The 16780-nt window shown below is 60.1% G+C and overlaps 1 protein-coding gene across 1 annotated transcript; it reads left to right on the top strand.

Annotated features, from left to right (window-relative positions):
- Window positions 1-6447: 6447 nt before the first annotated feature.
- Window positions 6448-14622, top strand: LOC307111207 (bile salt-activated lipase-like; the record flags this gene model as incomplete). The annotated part of the gene is made up of 11 exons (XM_079790936.1): window positions 6448-6513; window positions 8616-8769; window positions 9549-9671; window positions 9867-10064; window positions 10934-11064; window positions 11384-11491; window positions 11608-11725; window positions 12259-12445; window positions 12620-12823; window positions 13553-13750; window positions 14274-14622. 11 exons carry the CDS (start codon window positions 6448-6450, stop codon window positions 14620-14622), a joined length of 1836 nt encoding a protein of 611 aa, XP_079647062.1.
- Between the last annotated feature and the right edge of the window lie 2158 nt (window positions 14623-16780).

Below are 16780 nucleotides of genomic sequence, written 5' to 3'. Positions count from 1 at the left end.
AGCTGGCAGGAGCCTGTCCTTGCGTTTGGATCCTCCTGTTTGGGGTTCGCCTGGCAAAGGCAGGCCCAGTGGCATTGCCCGCATTAAATACCTTTCCCCAGGAGACTTGGTATTAGAGTGGCTCAGAGCCCCTGCTGGGGGGCGGTGAGGGTGGGGGGCGGGGGACGTGGGCTGCTGGACCATCGCTGTTCCTCGGTGGCCTCGTGGGGCGGTGCTGGGACAGCTGAGCACAGGCCTGAGGCCCTCGCCAGGTGGGTCCCACAGCCCGGAGGGTCCCACAGCCCGGAGGGTCCCACAGCCCGGCCTTCATTCACCCCTCACTGCTCCAGAGCCTCTAGGAAACGGGCCCTGGTCCCACGGCCGCCGGAGCGAAAGGGCAGGGTCCTGGGAGCCTCCAGGACAGACCAGGGGCCCAGGGCTCCATCCTGGGACCTGCCTTGTAGAGAAGCCGCCCGCCCGGTGGCCCCGCCCCCTGCTGCTGGGGACGCACAGCCAACACTTCGGAGCAGCTCTCCCCAGAGGCAGGCTGGGCCCAGGCCCACACTCCCCCATCCCCACCCCCACCCCGCCCCACGTGCTTCCCTCGGGGCCTCTGCTCTCCACTGGGGATCTCCGCTGGGGCTCCCACTTCTGAGCTGGGCTACGAACCCCCAGATCCTCAGAGGGAGAGGGTCCTGGCTCTGCTCCCCACCTCCCAAGAGGGGCTGGTCCCTATGCCAGCCTGAGGAAGGCAACCGGGCAGGGACCTCACCCAGAGTCGCCGGCACCGGCCTCACTGAGGGCTCCCAGGTGCTGCCACACTTACAAGTAACTGGTGACTCCTCACTCAGAAACCTGACACACCCCATTTTTGGAAAAGCTTCCTCATTGTGGAAAATACCAAGTATCCACCGAAATACAGACAGTTTAGTAGAGTTCATGTTCCAAACCGCTTCCCAGGCAGCACGCCCGTCCTGCTGGGAGGCACCCACTGTGCGGCCCCTCGGGTGAGGGAGCCCTGACCAGCAGCTCGGCTGTGGTCTCCCTCGTCCGCCCCGGCCTTTTGCCACGTGTTTAACAGCCACGTGATTGCCTGGGTGTCAGGGTTCCTTAGGGGCCGCCAGCCCGTGGGCCCTGGAGTGCTGCTGCCCCTGTGTCCGCGGGGCTTGGTGAAGGACTCCGCCTCAGACCCCGCGGGACGGTGCCCCCCACTGCGGGCTTTCAGAATAACTCCTCGGCTCTCAGAAGCATGACGTGGCACCCCAGCAATGGCCAGTGGGGACGAGGGGTGCAATGAACACCTATCTCTTGGTGCCCAGAGTGGGGTCTTTCAACATTGCCACACTAAGGAAGGTGGCGGCCTGCGTGGTGGCTGGGAGGCAGGGAGGACCAGAGGGCGTGTCAAAGGACACGGGGTGACCTGAGGCCACTCGGGAGGCTCACAGACACAGCTGTGAGGTGAAGACACCTGTCCGGCCACATGCTGTCGGTGGCAGCGCCAGGGCGGACCCGTGTCTGCCTGCTGTGGGGTCAGCACAGGTGGGTCTGCCCGCACAGAATGTGCTCCTTCGGGGAGTTATCCTAAGGATTTGCCTAGGTTCTGTGTGCCATTAAGTCAGTCGGGAGTTTTTTACTCGGTCAGCTCTATCAGTTCAGAACCCGAAACCTCCAGCCCAATTACCCAGGTTAGCATACAGACTTCTGGGAACCCATAGACCCTCCAAGCCCCCAACAATAGCCATGCAAGCTTCACACAGAAAAACATGCAAACCCACCCATACGTGCATACTCAGCAGGGGTTCAAGAAGGGTTTTCCGTCAATGAGATGCTCCCACGTTAACTAATAACACCTTTACACTAAAAAGCAGAGAACACCTGGGCTCCGACATGTGGACTAGCCTCTTGCAGAGAGAAGCTTAAGGCTCCAACCCAACTTCTTCCATGGAAACCTGGGGCCCTAGCCCAGCCTCTGTTGACCTGGGCCCTAACCCAGCCTCTTGACCTGGGGCCTAACCCAGCCTCTGTTGACCTGGGCCCTAACCCAGCCTCTGTTGACCTGGGCCCTAATCCAGCCTCTGTTGACCTGGGGCCTAACCCAGCCTCTGTTGACCTGGGCCCTAACCCAGCCTCTGTTGACCTGGGCCCTAATCCAGCCTCTGTTGACCTGGGCCCTAATCCAGCCTCTTGACCTGGGTCCCTAACCCAGCCTCTGTTGACCTGCGGCCTAACCCAGCCTCTGTTGACCTGGGCCCTAACCCAGCCTCTGTTGACCTGGGCCCTAATCCAGCCTCTTGACCTGGGTCCCTAACCCAGCCTCTGTTGACCTGGGCCCTAACCCAGCTTCTGTTGACCTGGGAGTTCAAGCTTCATAAAGAAACCTGGGGCCCTCACCAGTTTGGCTCAGTGGATAGAGTGTTGGCCCTTGAACTGAAGGGTCCCGGGTGTGATTCTGGTCAAGGGCACATACCTTGGTTGCATGCTCGATCCCCAGCCCCAGGTGCATAGGGGAGGCAACCAGTGGATCTGTCTCTCTCACGTAGATGTTTCCCTCTCTCTGTCTCTCCCACTCCTCTCTGTAAACATCAATGGAAAAATATCCTCGGGTGAGGGCCAGAATCATAACACATTGCGGACGGATCACGAGAATTCTCGTGTTTTCATATTACAGTGTTTTACAAACTACCATATTTTAAAAGATTAGCTTGTAAGAACATGTAATAAATAACTTCAAAATGCAATGGGTATTTAATTTTAAAGTGTGCCTTTAACATTTATGTAAAACATTTTTTGTACTCATTCAATAGAAACTGGGTAAAGCTAGCAATAAAACTACTGGTCTGTTGCCCTAGCCCTGTGGTCGGCAAACTGTGACTCGCGAGCCACATGCGGCTCTTTGGCCCCTTGAGTGTGGCTCTTCCACAAAATACCACGGCCTGGGCGAGTCTATTTTGAAGAAGTGGCATTAGAAGAAGTTTAAGTTTAAAAAATTTGGCTCTCAAAAGAAATTTCAATCACTGTACTGTTGATATTTGGCTCTGTTGACTAATGAGTTTGCCGACCACAGGGCTAGCCAGTTTGGCTCAGTGGATAGACCGTAGGCCTGCAGACTGAAGGGTCCCGGGTTCAATTCTGGTCAAGGGCACATGCCCGGGTTGCGGGTTCAATCCCCAGTGGGGAGTATGTGGGGGGCAGCCAATCATTGATGTTTCTCTCCCTCTTCCTTCTTCTCTGAAACCAATAAAAATATATTTAAAAAACAACTGGTCAGCAATGTGTTAAGAACTGAGATCTGTCCTTACCATGCTTCAGTGGACCGTCACCCAGAGCAGTGGGTCAGGAGTTGGCTCACCAACGGATCCCCGATCAGATGGGAGTGAGGACAGAGTCTTCCGGGGTGTACACTTGGGCCGTGGTGTGAGAGGTCTGGGAGTCCAGCCATGAATCCGATCTTAGCTGAGTCACGGCACCATCACTGTCCAAGAAAAACCAGAGCGGACAGTAAAGTGGCAAAACCAGACTTTATTCAGGACCATTCCAACAGGGAAGAGACCTCTGTGTAGACCTGAGCTCCCTCTATAGAGCGTGGGCGAGTGGGCGCTATAGCCAAGGAGCAGGGCGGCCCGTGGTGGGAAATGACTCATCGGGACCCAGGGTAAGGGCCATTCCGGCCAACAGGGTCCTGGGTGAAGACACCCGCAGTGACCAGAGCACCAGGGTGGGTGGAGGCTGAGGAGCCGAGGAGATGCGGAGGGTGATCCGATCCGGAGGGTGGGCCTCGAGCTGCAGCAGCCCTGCCCGGTGCTTCGTGAGGCGGACGCACCGAGACACCTGGTGGGGAACGCCTTCAGGGAGCCCAGAGTGTGGTCAGGGAGAGCATCTCTGCTGGCCTTCAAACATCGGCCGCATCTTCTCTGGGTGAAAGGAATGCCCCTAAAGTCAGCTCCCTAAAGCAAGGTTAGCAGGAAGCACCCCACTTGCTACAGAAGCCAGCGGGGATTTCTCTCTGCGGGACACTGTCGCCTCCTCTGGATACTTCCAGGCAAGCTCACTCAGCGGCTGTGTCGCCGACCCTGTGCAGGCGCATGTACACATGCGAAGTAACCACCCCCGTCATTAAAACACAGGGCGCGGCCCTCTTCCCTTCCTCCTCAATGCCTATAAACAACACTGCCCAGAGCATCGCAGCACACAAGTCCCCGTCCCCCATTCAGAATTACCTCCTTTAATTAATTTTTTAATTTCTTAAAAATGAAGATTTTAACACACCAGCAGGGTTATATATATATATACTAGAGGCCCAGAGCATGAAATTTGTGCATGGGATGGGGGGGGGGGGTCCCTCAGCCCGGCCTGCAACGATGCAAGCATTCCCCGCCTGGCTTGGCCAGAGGCACTCTGCAGCCAGATGGAGAACACTTGCCTTGTCACTGGGGCGACGACACAAGCGTCCCCCCCCCCCCCCACAGCCCCCCAGGCCACTCCATGCCCGCTGCCCAGAGGCCCTCCGCAGCCGGGGTGGAACGCTCATGCTGCCCGCTCTCAGCGGCCGCCCCCCCGTGGGACTGGGGGACTCTGTTGGGGCTGAGAGGACTGGGTGCCGCCATCTTGTGGCTATGGGCGCTGCCATCTTTGTGGCAGAGTGATGGTCAATTTGCATGTTCCCTCTTTATTAGATAGGATGTTTTTATTGACTTCAGACAGAGGAAGGGAGAGAGAGATAAACATCGATTGGCTGCCTCCTGCATGCCCTCTACTGGGATCCAGCCCACATTCCCAGCATGTGCCCTGACTGGGAATCAAACCCGCAACCTATCGGTGTATGCAATGACCACGCTCAACTACTGAGCCACGCCAGCTGAACAATTTTATTTATTTTTTAACATATATTTTTATTGATTTCAGAGAGAAGGAAAGAGGGAGAGAGAGATAGAAACATCAATGATGAGAGAGAATCATGGATCAGCTGCCTCCTGTACACCCCTAATGGGAATCAAGCCTGCAACTGGCTATGTGCCCTGACTGGGAATTGAACTGTGACCTCCTGCTTCATAGATGGATACTCAACCTCTGAGCCACGCCAGCCAAGTATATTTTTCTTAAATTTATTGTTGAGAGTATTACAGATGTCCATTTTCCCCTTTTCCCTCTCCAACCAGCTCCCACCCACCGAACCCAGTTTTTCCCCTGTCTATTATTGCCTGTGTCCAGGGGCCCTGCATCTACACACATAAATTCTGGATTCACCTCTTCCCGTCCACCCTCCACCTTCACTCCGAGATCTGTCCTTCTGTTCCATGCATCCATGTCTACGGATCTGTTTATTCGTCAGTTTACTTGGTTCATAAGATTCCACATGAGTGAGATCATGTGATACTTGTCTTTCTCCCACTGGCTTATTTCGCTCAGCGTGGTACTCTCCAGGACCCTCCCAGCTGTCTCAATGGGTCAGAGTTCCTTCTTTTTACTGCTATTTAGTAATCCATGGTGGACATGTACCACAGCTTTTTATCCACTTGTCTACTAATGGGCATTCGGGCTGTTTCCAGATCGTGGCTATTGTACATAACGCTGCTAGGAACACAGGGGTGCACACATTCAATCTGATTGGTGCCTAAGGATTCTTAGGATATTCCCAAAGGGGGATCGCTGGTCAAATGGCAGTTCCATTTTTAATTGTTTGAGGCAGCTCCGGACTGTTCCCCACAGTGGCCGCACCAGCCCCCATCACACCAGCAGGGCACGAGGGTTCCCTCTTCTCCACACCCCGCCAGCCCTTGTTCTTTGTTGATTTGCTGACGGTGGCCCTCCAGGCGGTGCGAGCTGATTGACATGTGGTTGTAATTGGCATCTCTCTGCTCATCGGTGGCCTCATTGGCCATGTGCACAACCTCAGGATTGCTTCCTGCAGAACAGGCTCTCAGAACGGGACTAGCTGCCAGAGGCCTGTTAACAAACGCACCCTCAAGGCCTTTGCTCCCCGGTCCTCACCCTCCCGGCCCGGCCTGCCCGGCTCCTGCTGCCCACTGTCCTGCAGCCTCCCCACGCCATCCCAGGAGTCCTGGGCTCTGGGTCAGTGGGCAGCCACCCTGGCCTGCGTCCATGTGGTGCTGGGACAGGGCCTGGCCTGTGCCATCTGCCTCTGTTCCCAGTAACCTTCGCAGGTGCACCGAGGGCACCAGCTCCCGACAGTGGCTCCTGGGAAAGGCAGACCATCCTTGCACCGGTGCGCGCGTGTGTGTGCATGTGTGTGTGTGCATGTGTGTGCACGCACACCTGCCTGACCTTGGCCCAGCCCGCGCCAGGCTGGAAATGACAGCTGTGCTGGTCCCACGTACACCACCTGGAGTGTGGCCACCCTGCAGGAAGGGGCAGAGGTCGGAGGAGGGAAAGGGGACCCTCCACTGGATGGCTCCCGCCCCATAAATACCCACGGGCTGGAGGCAGGGCCCCCGATCAGGCACACGCACCATGGGGCGCCTGGAGCTGGCTATCTTAGGCCTCGCCTGCTGCTTGGCAGGAGTGAGCGCAGCAAAGGTAAGCGAGAGCCCAGCGGACTCGGCAGGAGACCTTCCGCACCCCTAACCCGGCCTGGGACTTGGGACGGCTCCGCGGACGCGGCAGGCGCCCATCAGCTCCCCTAACCCGGCCTGGGACCTGGGACGGCTCCGCGGAGGGGCAGGCAGGTGGGCGCTGGCACAGAGAGCCCCCGAGAGCCCACAGCCAGCCCAGCACTTCTCTGGCCCTTCCCCTGCGCTCCTGCCTTCGCGCTCACAGGCTGGCGCCGCGCAGCTGGCAGCCAGGACGCCCAGGAACTCGAATGTCAGGACCACGAGGAAGGGCTGGCCAGGCGCTCCAGGGCACACAGGGGCCCTTTCACCAGCACACACAAGGCGCCTGTCCCCGCAGTCCCAGAGTCACTGGGCCCTCAGGGCTGATCTGCGCATCTGCCTGGGCTCCAGGGCCCTGGGCTCTCCCTCTGCCCGGGGGTGGCCATGGCCCGGCTCAGAAGGGCTCTGGGCCCTGAGCAGGCCGGCAGTTTGCCCATCACAGCCCCACCGTCGGAACAGGAGTCTGGACCTCGGTCTAGTTCAACCCGCAGCCGGGAGACATGCCCCCGAGAGGGGATGACACCCACCTGCTTGCCAGTGGCCGGGCCCCTCCAGGGGGAGTTGGGAGCCTCGGGGCACCTACAGGATCCCTTCCCTCAGGGCCCTGCCAGGGGTGAGGGCGGGGCTTCCACAGGAACCCACAGCTCCAGGCAGGCATGACGGGGGGCCCCACGCCCCACCTTGCTGCTGTTCCTCCACCCCTCACCCTGCTCTCCGCACCCCTGCTGCCCCGGGGACCTGCCCTTGTCCCCCGGAAGTTCAGAGACTGGCCCTGGGCCTCTGCCAGCAGGAGGTCCCTCTCTTTCTTTGGGGTGTCCTTTTCTGGAGCCGGAAGGAACCGGGTTATTTCCACGCGGCTCCAGCAGCCGCACCACCTCGCCCCCCCACCCCCCCACACACACTGCCCACAGGGCCAGTGTCCCTATGCCCTGGCCCTCCCTGCTGGGGCCCTCAGGACGACCTCAGTTACACAGAGACACGTATGTGAGGTGACCCTGTTCCCCAGGCAGACCTGGCCCTCTACTCCTTCCCAGCATCCACGGAGGCTGGTCAGGAAAAATGCCTGGAGGCCTGGCACTGGAGGCTCATCCTGAGATGAGAGAGAGAGAGAGAGAGAGAGAGCGAGAGAGAGAGAGAGCGAGCCCCTGCCCAAAGCACCTGGCCCCTTCTCTCCAATTCCAGCAACCCCCTCCCACCCGCCTGGGCCTGGCCTGGGGTGCAGGGCTGCCTTGCCCTTGTGCACCTGGAACCCAGCACCGGGGAGAGCTGGGAAGCTGCCACCTGCCCCAGCCGCCCAGGGCGGGTGAGGGCAGCATGGAGGGTGGGAGCCTGGCTCTGATCACACAGCCGCCCCCGCAGGGGGACTTGGAACAGGAAAGCTGTTCCCTCCGGGGACGGGGTAGATGAGCACCGGGCTCAGGCACTGGGCGGATGGGGACTGTAGGCCCCCGTGGGGCCAGCTCAGTGAGGGGGCTGGACACCCAGCAGAGGCTCCGATGGCCTGGGAGGACAGTGGGGGGGCCTTTTTCAGCAGGGAGCACAGCTCACAGGACGGGTGCGGGCAAGGGGAGAAGAAAGGCCCCATTCCAGGAGCTCACAGTTGGGCATGAAGCATTCAGTGCCCACGAACGGCTACCACTGCCGACAGCTGGACAAGCTAACGGACCCAGCAGGACACACTGTGGTCACCCATCTTACAGACAGGGAAACTGAGGCTCATGGTCACAGCTAGGCCAGAATCCAAACCTCCCCCCTGCCTCTTGCAGCCTGTGGGAAGGCTTCGCTGAGCAGAAACATGCCCACCTGTTAAAGCAGTTTCCTCTGAGATTCAGGGGCAGGGCATCCCCCGGGGCGGGGGCGGGGGCGGGCAGCAAGCTGCTCCTCAGTAACGTGGGCAGGTGGTGGTCCTGGTCTCAGGTGCAGGTCAGCCCCCCTTGAAGCTGTGTCTGGGCCCCTAGAGCCTGCTGGGATCGCCGCACCCCGCTGGCCCGCCCAGCCTGCGCCCCCTGAGCCCGTCCCTCTCCCCAGCTGGGCGCGGTGTACACGGAAGGTGGCTTCGTGGAGGGCGTCAACAAGAAGCTCGGCCTCTTAGGCGGCAACTCTGTGGACGTCTTCAAGGGCATCCCCTTCGCCGCCCCGCCCAAGGCCCTGGAGAACGCCCAGCGGCACCCCGGCTGGCAAGGTGGGAGTGGGTGGGTGGGTGCTGGGCTGGCCCTGTGCCCGGGGTGGTGGGTGGGGCATGTCAGAGAGGACTCACTGCTCCATCCTGGCGACTACGCCAAGTGTGGGAGCACCCGCTCCATAGCCGCTCACACTTCTGAACCCCCGCACAGCGCCAAGGGTCAGAGCCAGTTCCTCCTTGAACCCTGCTCGCTGTACTAACTGTTGGGACCTCAGTTCCTCTTTTATCCTCTGCTCCACTTCGCCAACTGTCAGTCCGAGCCCCTCTGCCAGTGGCTGGGCCTTCCTGGACCTCGGGCGGTAGACAGAGAAGCCATGAGAAGGTGTGGGTATAGAAGAGAATCTTTACTGTAAAGCTAATGGCCAGGTAGCCACTGCTAACAAGGAGCCATTAGCCAAAACAGTGCTTCAAAGCAAAGCCCCACACAGCAGGGAGCCGCACACCGGCTGGGTAACAACACATCTTTCCCTCAAAGCAGAAGCCTCCTGCATAGGAGCTAGTTATACAGGAACCATCCTTAGAGCTACAGCCTCGCCGGGCAGCCGCGCCTGCTGGTCACAACCTTATGCTACTCACACAAAAGAGGCTTTTTGCCAGTATTTTGGGTTATAGAAGAGCATGCGTGCGCATGGCATTCATGGTGATCTTGTACTTGTGTATAGTCCTTGGATAGCCCGATTAAGATTACCACACTGAGAGTGGCCTGGAATATCCGACGTACTCGGAATAGGGTCCCCAGAGGCCACCATCCTCATGCCAGGCCCCCTGGTCACCCACAGGGACCCTGAAGGCCAAGGACTTCAAGAAGCGATGCCTGCAAGCCACTCTCACCCAGGACAACACCTATGGCTCTGAGGACTGCCTCTACCTCAACATCTGGGTCCCCCAGGGCAAGAAGGAAGGTGCGCCCCCCCTGTGCCCTCCAGTTCCCTAAACCTGCAGAAAGCGCCCAGGCAGCCAGAGGCCCACCCCTGCCCAGACCCTTGGGTGTGTGGGGGGTGGGGGTGGGAGGCTCCAGAGCTGAAATTCCCTGAAACAAGCACCCAGAGGGATCAGGAGGGGATATCTGGGGTCAATGGGCCTGTCTCCTGCCTCAGTTTCCCGGAACCTGCCTGTCATGATCTGGATCTACGGAGGAGCCTTCCTCATGGGGTCCGGCCAAGGGGCCAACGTCCTCAAAAACTACCTGTACGACGGGGAGGAGATCGCCACACGGGGCAACGTCATCGTGGTCACCTTCAACTACCGCGTCGGGCCGCTGGGATTCCTCAGCACTGGGGATGCCAACCTGCCAGGTATGTTGGGCGCCTGGGGCCGGGGGTGAGGGAGCTGGTGGGGGGTGCTTCAGCACCCCTCGATCCCAATCAACTCCTCACAGAACCTGGAAAGTCCCAGGATTCTATTCCCAGAGCCAGGAACCTGGAGGTGGACAGTGAGGCACAGGAGCCCCTCGGCAGCTGTAGCGAGAGAAGAGGCTGCCAGCAGCCAGGCAGGGACCCAGGGAGACCAGGGAGCAGGGACAGGGAGCCAGGGAGACCAGGGAGCGGGGACAGGGACCCAGGGAGACCAGGGAGCAGGGACAGGGAGCCAGGGAGACCAGGGAGCGGGGACAGGGAGCCAGGGAGACCAGGGAGCGGGGACAGGGACCCAGGGAGACCAGGGAGCAGGGACAGGGAGCCAGGGAGACCAGGGAGCGGGGACAGGGACTCAGGGAGACCAGGGAGCAGGGACAGGGAGCCAGGGAGACCAGGGAGCGGGGACAGGGAGCCAGGGAGACCAGGGAGTGGGGACAGGGACCAGGGAGACCAGGGAGCGGGGACAGAGACCCAGGAAGACCAGGGAGTGGGGACAGAGACCCAGGGAGACCAGGGAGCGGGGATAGGGACCCAGGGAGAGACAGAAGATGAGACACTGAAGTGGTGACTCAGGGGACACAAAGCTGTAGGACAGACAGACAACAAGAGTGACGGTGTCAACAAGAGAGATGAGCAGCCTGGCCCTCCTGCTGCTGGTCCCCTGCCTGAGCTCCACACCCCCTCCAGCACCTCATTCCACAGCCTCCTGGGACCTGAGTGTGCACCATCCTGGGGTTTGACAGGGGTCTCCACATGAAGGAAGCTCTCCCCCCACCCCAGTCCCTCATGGGCTCCCCCACCCGCCCCAGGTAACTACGGCCTTCGGGACCAGCACATGGCCATCGCGTGGGTGAAGAGGAACATTGCAGCCTTCGGGGGGGACCCCAACAACATCACCATCTTTGGGGAATCGGCCGGAGGTGCCAGCGTCTCTCTGCAGGTCTGGGGAACCCGGGAGGGCGGGCCTTCTTCCCAGGGTGTTGTGGGGGGACTGAGGGGAGCTGATGGGGGCTTGGAGCTGACGGGGGCTAAGGGAGCTGACGGGGGCTGGCGAAGATGGTGGGAACTGGGGGATCTGACGGGGGTTAGGGGACCTGATGGGGGCTGGGGGAGCTGATGGGAACTGGGGGAATTGATGGGGGCTAGGGGAGCTGATGGGGCTGTGGGGATAGGCATGATGCTGAGTCTGGCTGTGCTTGGTGGAGCCCGGGTGGGCAGGAGAGGCGAGGTCATGGTGACAGGACCTCTGTGTGTCGCAGACCCTCTCTCCCTACAACAAGGGCCTCATCCGGCGAGCCATCAGCCAGAGTGGCGTGGCGCTGGCCCCCTGGGCCATCCAGAAGGACCCTCTCTCCTGGGCTAAGCAGGTAAAGGGGAGCTGCAGTGGGAGAGGGGCTCGGGTTACCTCCTTTCCATGCCCTGTCCTGGATCCCATCCCTCTCTGCCTGCTCTGGCCTCACCTACCTGTCTCCTCCACCCCCAGATTGCCAAGAAGGTGGGCTGCCCCCTGGACGATACCGCTAGGTTGGCCAAGTGTCTGAAGGTCACCGACCCCCGGGCGCTGACGCTGGCCTATAAGATGCCTCTGGCGGGCATGGAGTGTGAGTGGGGCTCCACATGGGGGGACGGCCATGCTCCCAAAGGAGCAAGGAAGTGCCGGGTCTGAGGGCTGGCCCTGTGCAGAGGGCGCCATCCCTCCCTCTGATCCTCCCTGGGTCCTGACGCCTTTGGGAAACTGATGTATATTTGGGCTAACGCCAACCATGCCACATACAGTCATTTGCACCCAATTTTAAGGAACAGACCGAGTGCCTGTGGACTACAGCAGTGGTCGGCAAACCGCGGCTCGCGAGCCACATCGGCTCCTTAGCCCCTTGAGTGTTCTAACGCCACTGCTTCAAAATAGACTGGCCCAGGCCCAAAACCGACTTCTGCGCATGGGCCACGAAGTTTCAATCGCACTGTACGTGCGTGCCCGCACGTGGTATTTTGCGGAAGAGCCACACTCAAGGGGCCAAAGAGCCGCATGTGGCTCGCGAGCCGTGGTTTGCCGACCACTGGACTAGAGGACTGATCACTCTGTCCTCTACTCACTCACTCACCACCCCCTGCACTCCTGCTGCTCTCCACGCAGACCCCTTGCTGCACTACCTGGGCTTCGTCCCCGTCGTGGACGGAGACTTCATCCCCGACAACCCCATCAACCTTTTCGCCAACGCGGCCGACATCGACTACATCGCTGGCACCAACAACATGGACGGCCACCTCTTTGCCACCATTGACATGCCGGCCATTGACAAGGACAAGCAGACCGTCACGGAGTGAGTAGGGCGCAGGGCCCAGGGCGTGCCTGGGAGCCCCTTCGGGAGGCATCAGCTGAGGGAGGAGGCCAGCAGGTGTAGCGGGCCATCTGCAGGGCCCTGGGGTGAGGGTTGTGGGGGGGGATGCCTCCCGCGGCCCCGGTTACAGGGTCCAGTGCCAGCTTGTCCCTGCAGGGAGGACTTCTTCAAGCTGGTCAGAGGGCTCACCTTCGCCAAGGGACCCAGAGGTGCCAACGCCACCTTTGACCTCTACACGGCGTCCTGGGCCCAGGACTCCTCCCAGGAGGCCAAGAAGAAGACGGTGGTGGACTTTGAGACCGACATCCTCTTCCTGATGCCCACGAAGATGGCCGTGGCCCAGCACAGAGCCAGCGCCAAGTGAGGATCGGGGAAGGGGAGGCCTGCCTGGGTCTCACATCTGCCCAGCAAGGCCTCCCCAGTGGGCGGCTCAAGGGTCAGGGGGGCTCGGGAGAGCCGTGATGGGGTCCCAGCGGTGCCTGCACCATCTGCCTTGCCCTGGCCTGACGGGCCTGTAGAAGGCCCCTCCTCACCTCCCAGCTCAGGGGCCTTTACAGAGCCCTCCTCAGCCCTCAGGCCTTCCCTGGCAGTACCCGCAGCCTGCCCGCCTCCCCCACGCTGAAGGGGACAGAATGGGGATGATGGTCTCTGCTGCGGGTTTGGAGTTGGCCAACATTCAAACTGCGGCCACCTGGTCAACCTCCTGTGAAAACAAAACCTAAGTTAGGGATGCTGACACGGAAGGGAGAGAAAACAATGCCTAGGGAGTGTAGGCAGAAAGCTTTGCAGCAACAAGGCAGTACACTGGTCTCTAATTGCTGCGTTAGTGCCTCTGAGGTAAATGCCTGTCCCATTCGATGAAGGACACAAATTCATTTGCAGAAGAAAAGGAAGGAAGACACCTCAATTTATAGAACACATAACCCCATGGCCTTCCCTTCCCGGGTGCAGGGACCCAGGTCCCTCCTGAGTCGGGGGATTTCCTGGACCTGCCCTGTTCTCCCGATGGCCTCCCTCCAGGGCCCAGCTCTGGGTGGGCAGCCCAGGTGAGCTCCCTGCCAACCTGGGCCGTGTCCCTCCCCTTCTCAGGAGTGCCCGGACCTACACCTACCTGTTTTCCCACCCCACTCGCATGCCAGTCTACCCCAAATGGGTGGGCGCCGACCACGCCGATGACCTCCAGTACGTGTTTGGGAAGCCCTTCGCCACGCCCCTGGGCTACCGGGCCCAAGACAGGACTGTCTCCCAGGCCATGATCGCCTACTGGACCAACTTTGCCAGGACTGGGTAAGGCGGGTGAGGCTGGGCCAGGCCTCCTGCCACCTGGGCCCACATACCTGTCCCCTCTCCTACACTTCACCTCCCTGAGCCTCAGTACCCCTCTCTGTGTGTGAGGATAGGAGGTACTGGCTGGGCCCTGGCTGGTTTGGCTCAGTGGATAGAGCCTGGGCCAGTGTACTGAAGGGTCCCGGGTTGGATTCCCATCTAGGGCCCATGCCTCATTGCAGGCTCAATCCCTGGCCCTGGTTGGGCCTGTTGGGGATGTGTCTCTCTCACTTCAATGTTGCTCTCTCTCTCTGTCTCTCCCCCTCCTTTTGATTCTCCATTGAAATAAATGGAATGACATCTCTGGCGCAGGTTAAAAAGAACAAAAGGAAGAGAGGAGAGGGGAGGGGAGTACTGGCTGGGCACAGAACACGTACATGCCCAGCCAGTGCCCAGGACACAGTGAGGGGCCCTGGTGGTTCGGGTCAGCACGGAGGCCTCCCGTGAGCCCTCAGACCCCACACAGCCTTTCTCTCATGTGCAGGGACCCCAACAAGGGCCACTTGGCTGTGCCCACCCAGTGGGATCCCTACACCCAGGAAAATGGCAACTACCTGGAGATTAACAAGAAGATGGATGGCCAGTCCATGAAACAGCACCTGAGGAGCAGCTACCTGCAGTACTGGACCCAGACCTACCAGGCCCTGCCCACCGTGACCGGAGACGGGGCCACCCCTGTGCCCCCCTCGGACGACTCTGACGCCGCCCCCGTGCCCCCATCGGACGACTCTGACGCCGCCCCCGTGCCCCCCTCGGACGACTCTGACGCCGCCCCTGAGCCCCCCACTGTTGACTCTGAGGGGGCTCAGATGCCCACAGCCATTGGCTTCTAATGTCCTTGCGCAAGAGGCCACAGGTGGGACCCAGGGAGCCCACCTCCCGCCCCAGCTCTTCCTGAATAAAGCCGCATCTCTCTCTGGCAACCCGCTTTGCCCTCATGACTGCAGCCGCCCGTCCGGTCTCTGCCCGTGTCTGGCTCAGGAAGTGGGGTGTCCCCTCATTTCAGAGGAGGAGAGAGGGTCAGAGGAGGGTCAGCGCTGAGTGGGGAGCGGGCTCTGTGTAACGGGGTCTGGGAATGGCCTGGGAGAGAATTGCATTCACTTCCAGCTGCATCCCAGGCAGAGACAGTAACGCATCCCGCTGGGCTCAGAGCAGAGGGTACCAGGGCTGGGCCGTGGGTGCCCACCGGCAGGGCCAGGGTGCTGCCCGCTGGCTCTGGCAGACTCTGGAGGGGAGCGGGAGGCAGAGGTGAGATGCAGGGCCATGGCCACCTCAGCAAGGTCTGGGACGGGGCACCACCTGCACCGAGGCTCCCCCTCCTGACCTCACCTGGCCCGGGCGGTGGGCACTGTGGACACCCCGTTGTAGACAGTTACTAGGCCCCAGGAGAGGTCATGTGCCCAGGCCCTCACAGCAAGGACTCAATCCCAGCTCTGAAGCTCCAAAGCTCACCGTGTCAGGTTTCTGGGGGTGGAGGGGAGGACTTTCTTCCACCTTTCCATTCTTTAGTCCCCCAGGGGCATGGCGAGGGCTCAGAGGAGAGAAGGTTCCTGACAACCGGCCACCCTGATGCACACGGTCCCGTGTTTCCCTGGCCGGGCGGTGGGTACAGCGGGCAGTGTTGGTGCTGTTCCTTGCCGCCCTCCCTGCCCCATCCTCCCACCTCCCCCACCAGAGGTTCCCATCGCCCACCTCCCCATGGCAGAACCACAGCACAGACCTGGACAACGAGGGCAGCCAGCCAGGGGCTGCGGGCTCTCAGGAATCCAGCCGGGCTACCCTCAGGACAGTGAGTCTAAACTGGCGACTGCCCGAGATGGGACCTCAGACCTCACAGCCCTGGGTTCATCTGGGCCAGAGGGGAGCCAGGGGGCAGGAATCAGCACGTTTATCCTGCAAACCCACACTCACCTGGGACTCCTCAGACCACGTGCCAGCAGAGTAAGCAGGGCGGTCCAGCGCCTGGTCCTGGGTGAAAGGAACCCTGTGAAGAGCTGCAGCTCTGGTTCCCAGGGCCCAGCTGTCGCCTTCAATAAGCTGCATCACAAATCCTTCCCTGTGGCTGGATCAGCACGGCCAGGGGTGAACCTGAGGGAGGGGGCAGTGAAGGATTAAGGAAAACAGACAAGAGAATAAAGCTGGGGCTAGGTGGGACGCTGCTCTCAGATGGAGAGACAGTGCCACAGCCTGCAAGCCAAGTCTTTATTTTATACTCAGATTCCATGAGGAAAAGTGCTCAAGATGTTTACATTGTTCTCTGGGATTTCAAATCTACTCAATTACATGCACCTGAACTCTATCAAGCTTTGTTTTTGCAACACTTGCTGCACCTCCACAGCCTACATCACTTAGCCAGGTGGGACCACAGTTTCAGACCATATGGTCAAGCTTACAACCATAACCTTTGGCTATAATTGTGCTGGGAGGGCTTTGCCTCCCAGTGGGGACTTGGCATGTGGCTTTGCCATGAGAGAACCTGCCTTCTCATTAGGCCGCGGCTTGAATCTGTCCAAATGCTGTAGCCGCTCTCCACACTTCCCCAGACACAATGCTGCCTGATAGGCCTTCCCAGGACAGGGTTCCCGGAGGGTTCCAATCGGTAAAGGAAGGCCCGGCCCCTGGAGAACAGAATGTGAAGTCCCCCGACAGAGGCCACTGGCCAGGACTCCCCGCCTCGCCTTCCCAGGGGCAGGCTCTGATCTGTCCACAATCCCCCACTTAGTGCTGGTGGGTTCCCATCTGAACTTGAAATCCACGAATTCCTCCCCATGGGCAGCAGAAACCACAAGCCCAGCCACACTCCCCTCTTCCTCCAGAGGCAGGCAGCCCGTCCTGGGTCAGGAGTTGGTCCTTGCAATTGTTGTTTTTTAAAAACCTGGGTAATCCCTAGCTGGTTTGGCTCAGCAGATGGAGCATTGGCCTGAGGACTGAAGGGTCCCGAGTTTGATTCTGATCAAGGGCACATTACTAGGTTGTGGGCTAGGTCCCTGG

This window comes from Cnephaeus nilssonii, assembly GCF_951640355.1.
Source record: "Cnephaeus nilssonii genome assembly, chromosome: 14".
NCBI classification, from domain to species: Eukaryota; Metazoa; Chordata; class Mammalia; order Chiroptera; family Vespertilionidae; genus Cnephaeus; species Cnephaeus nilssonii.
This window is presented reverse-complemented; position numbering and strand designations above follow the sequence as displayed.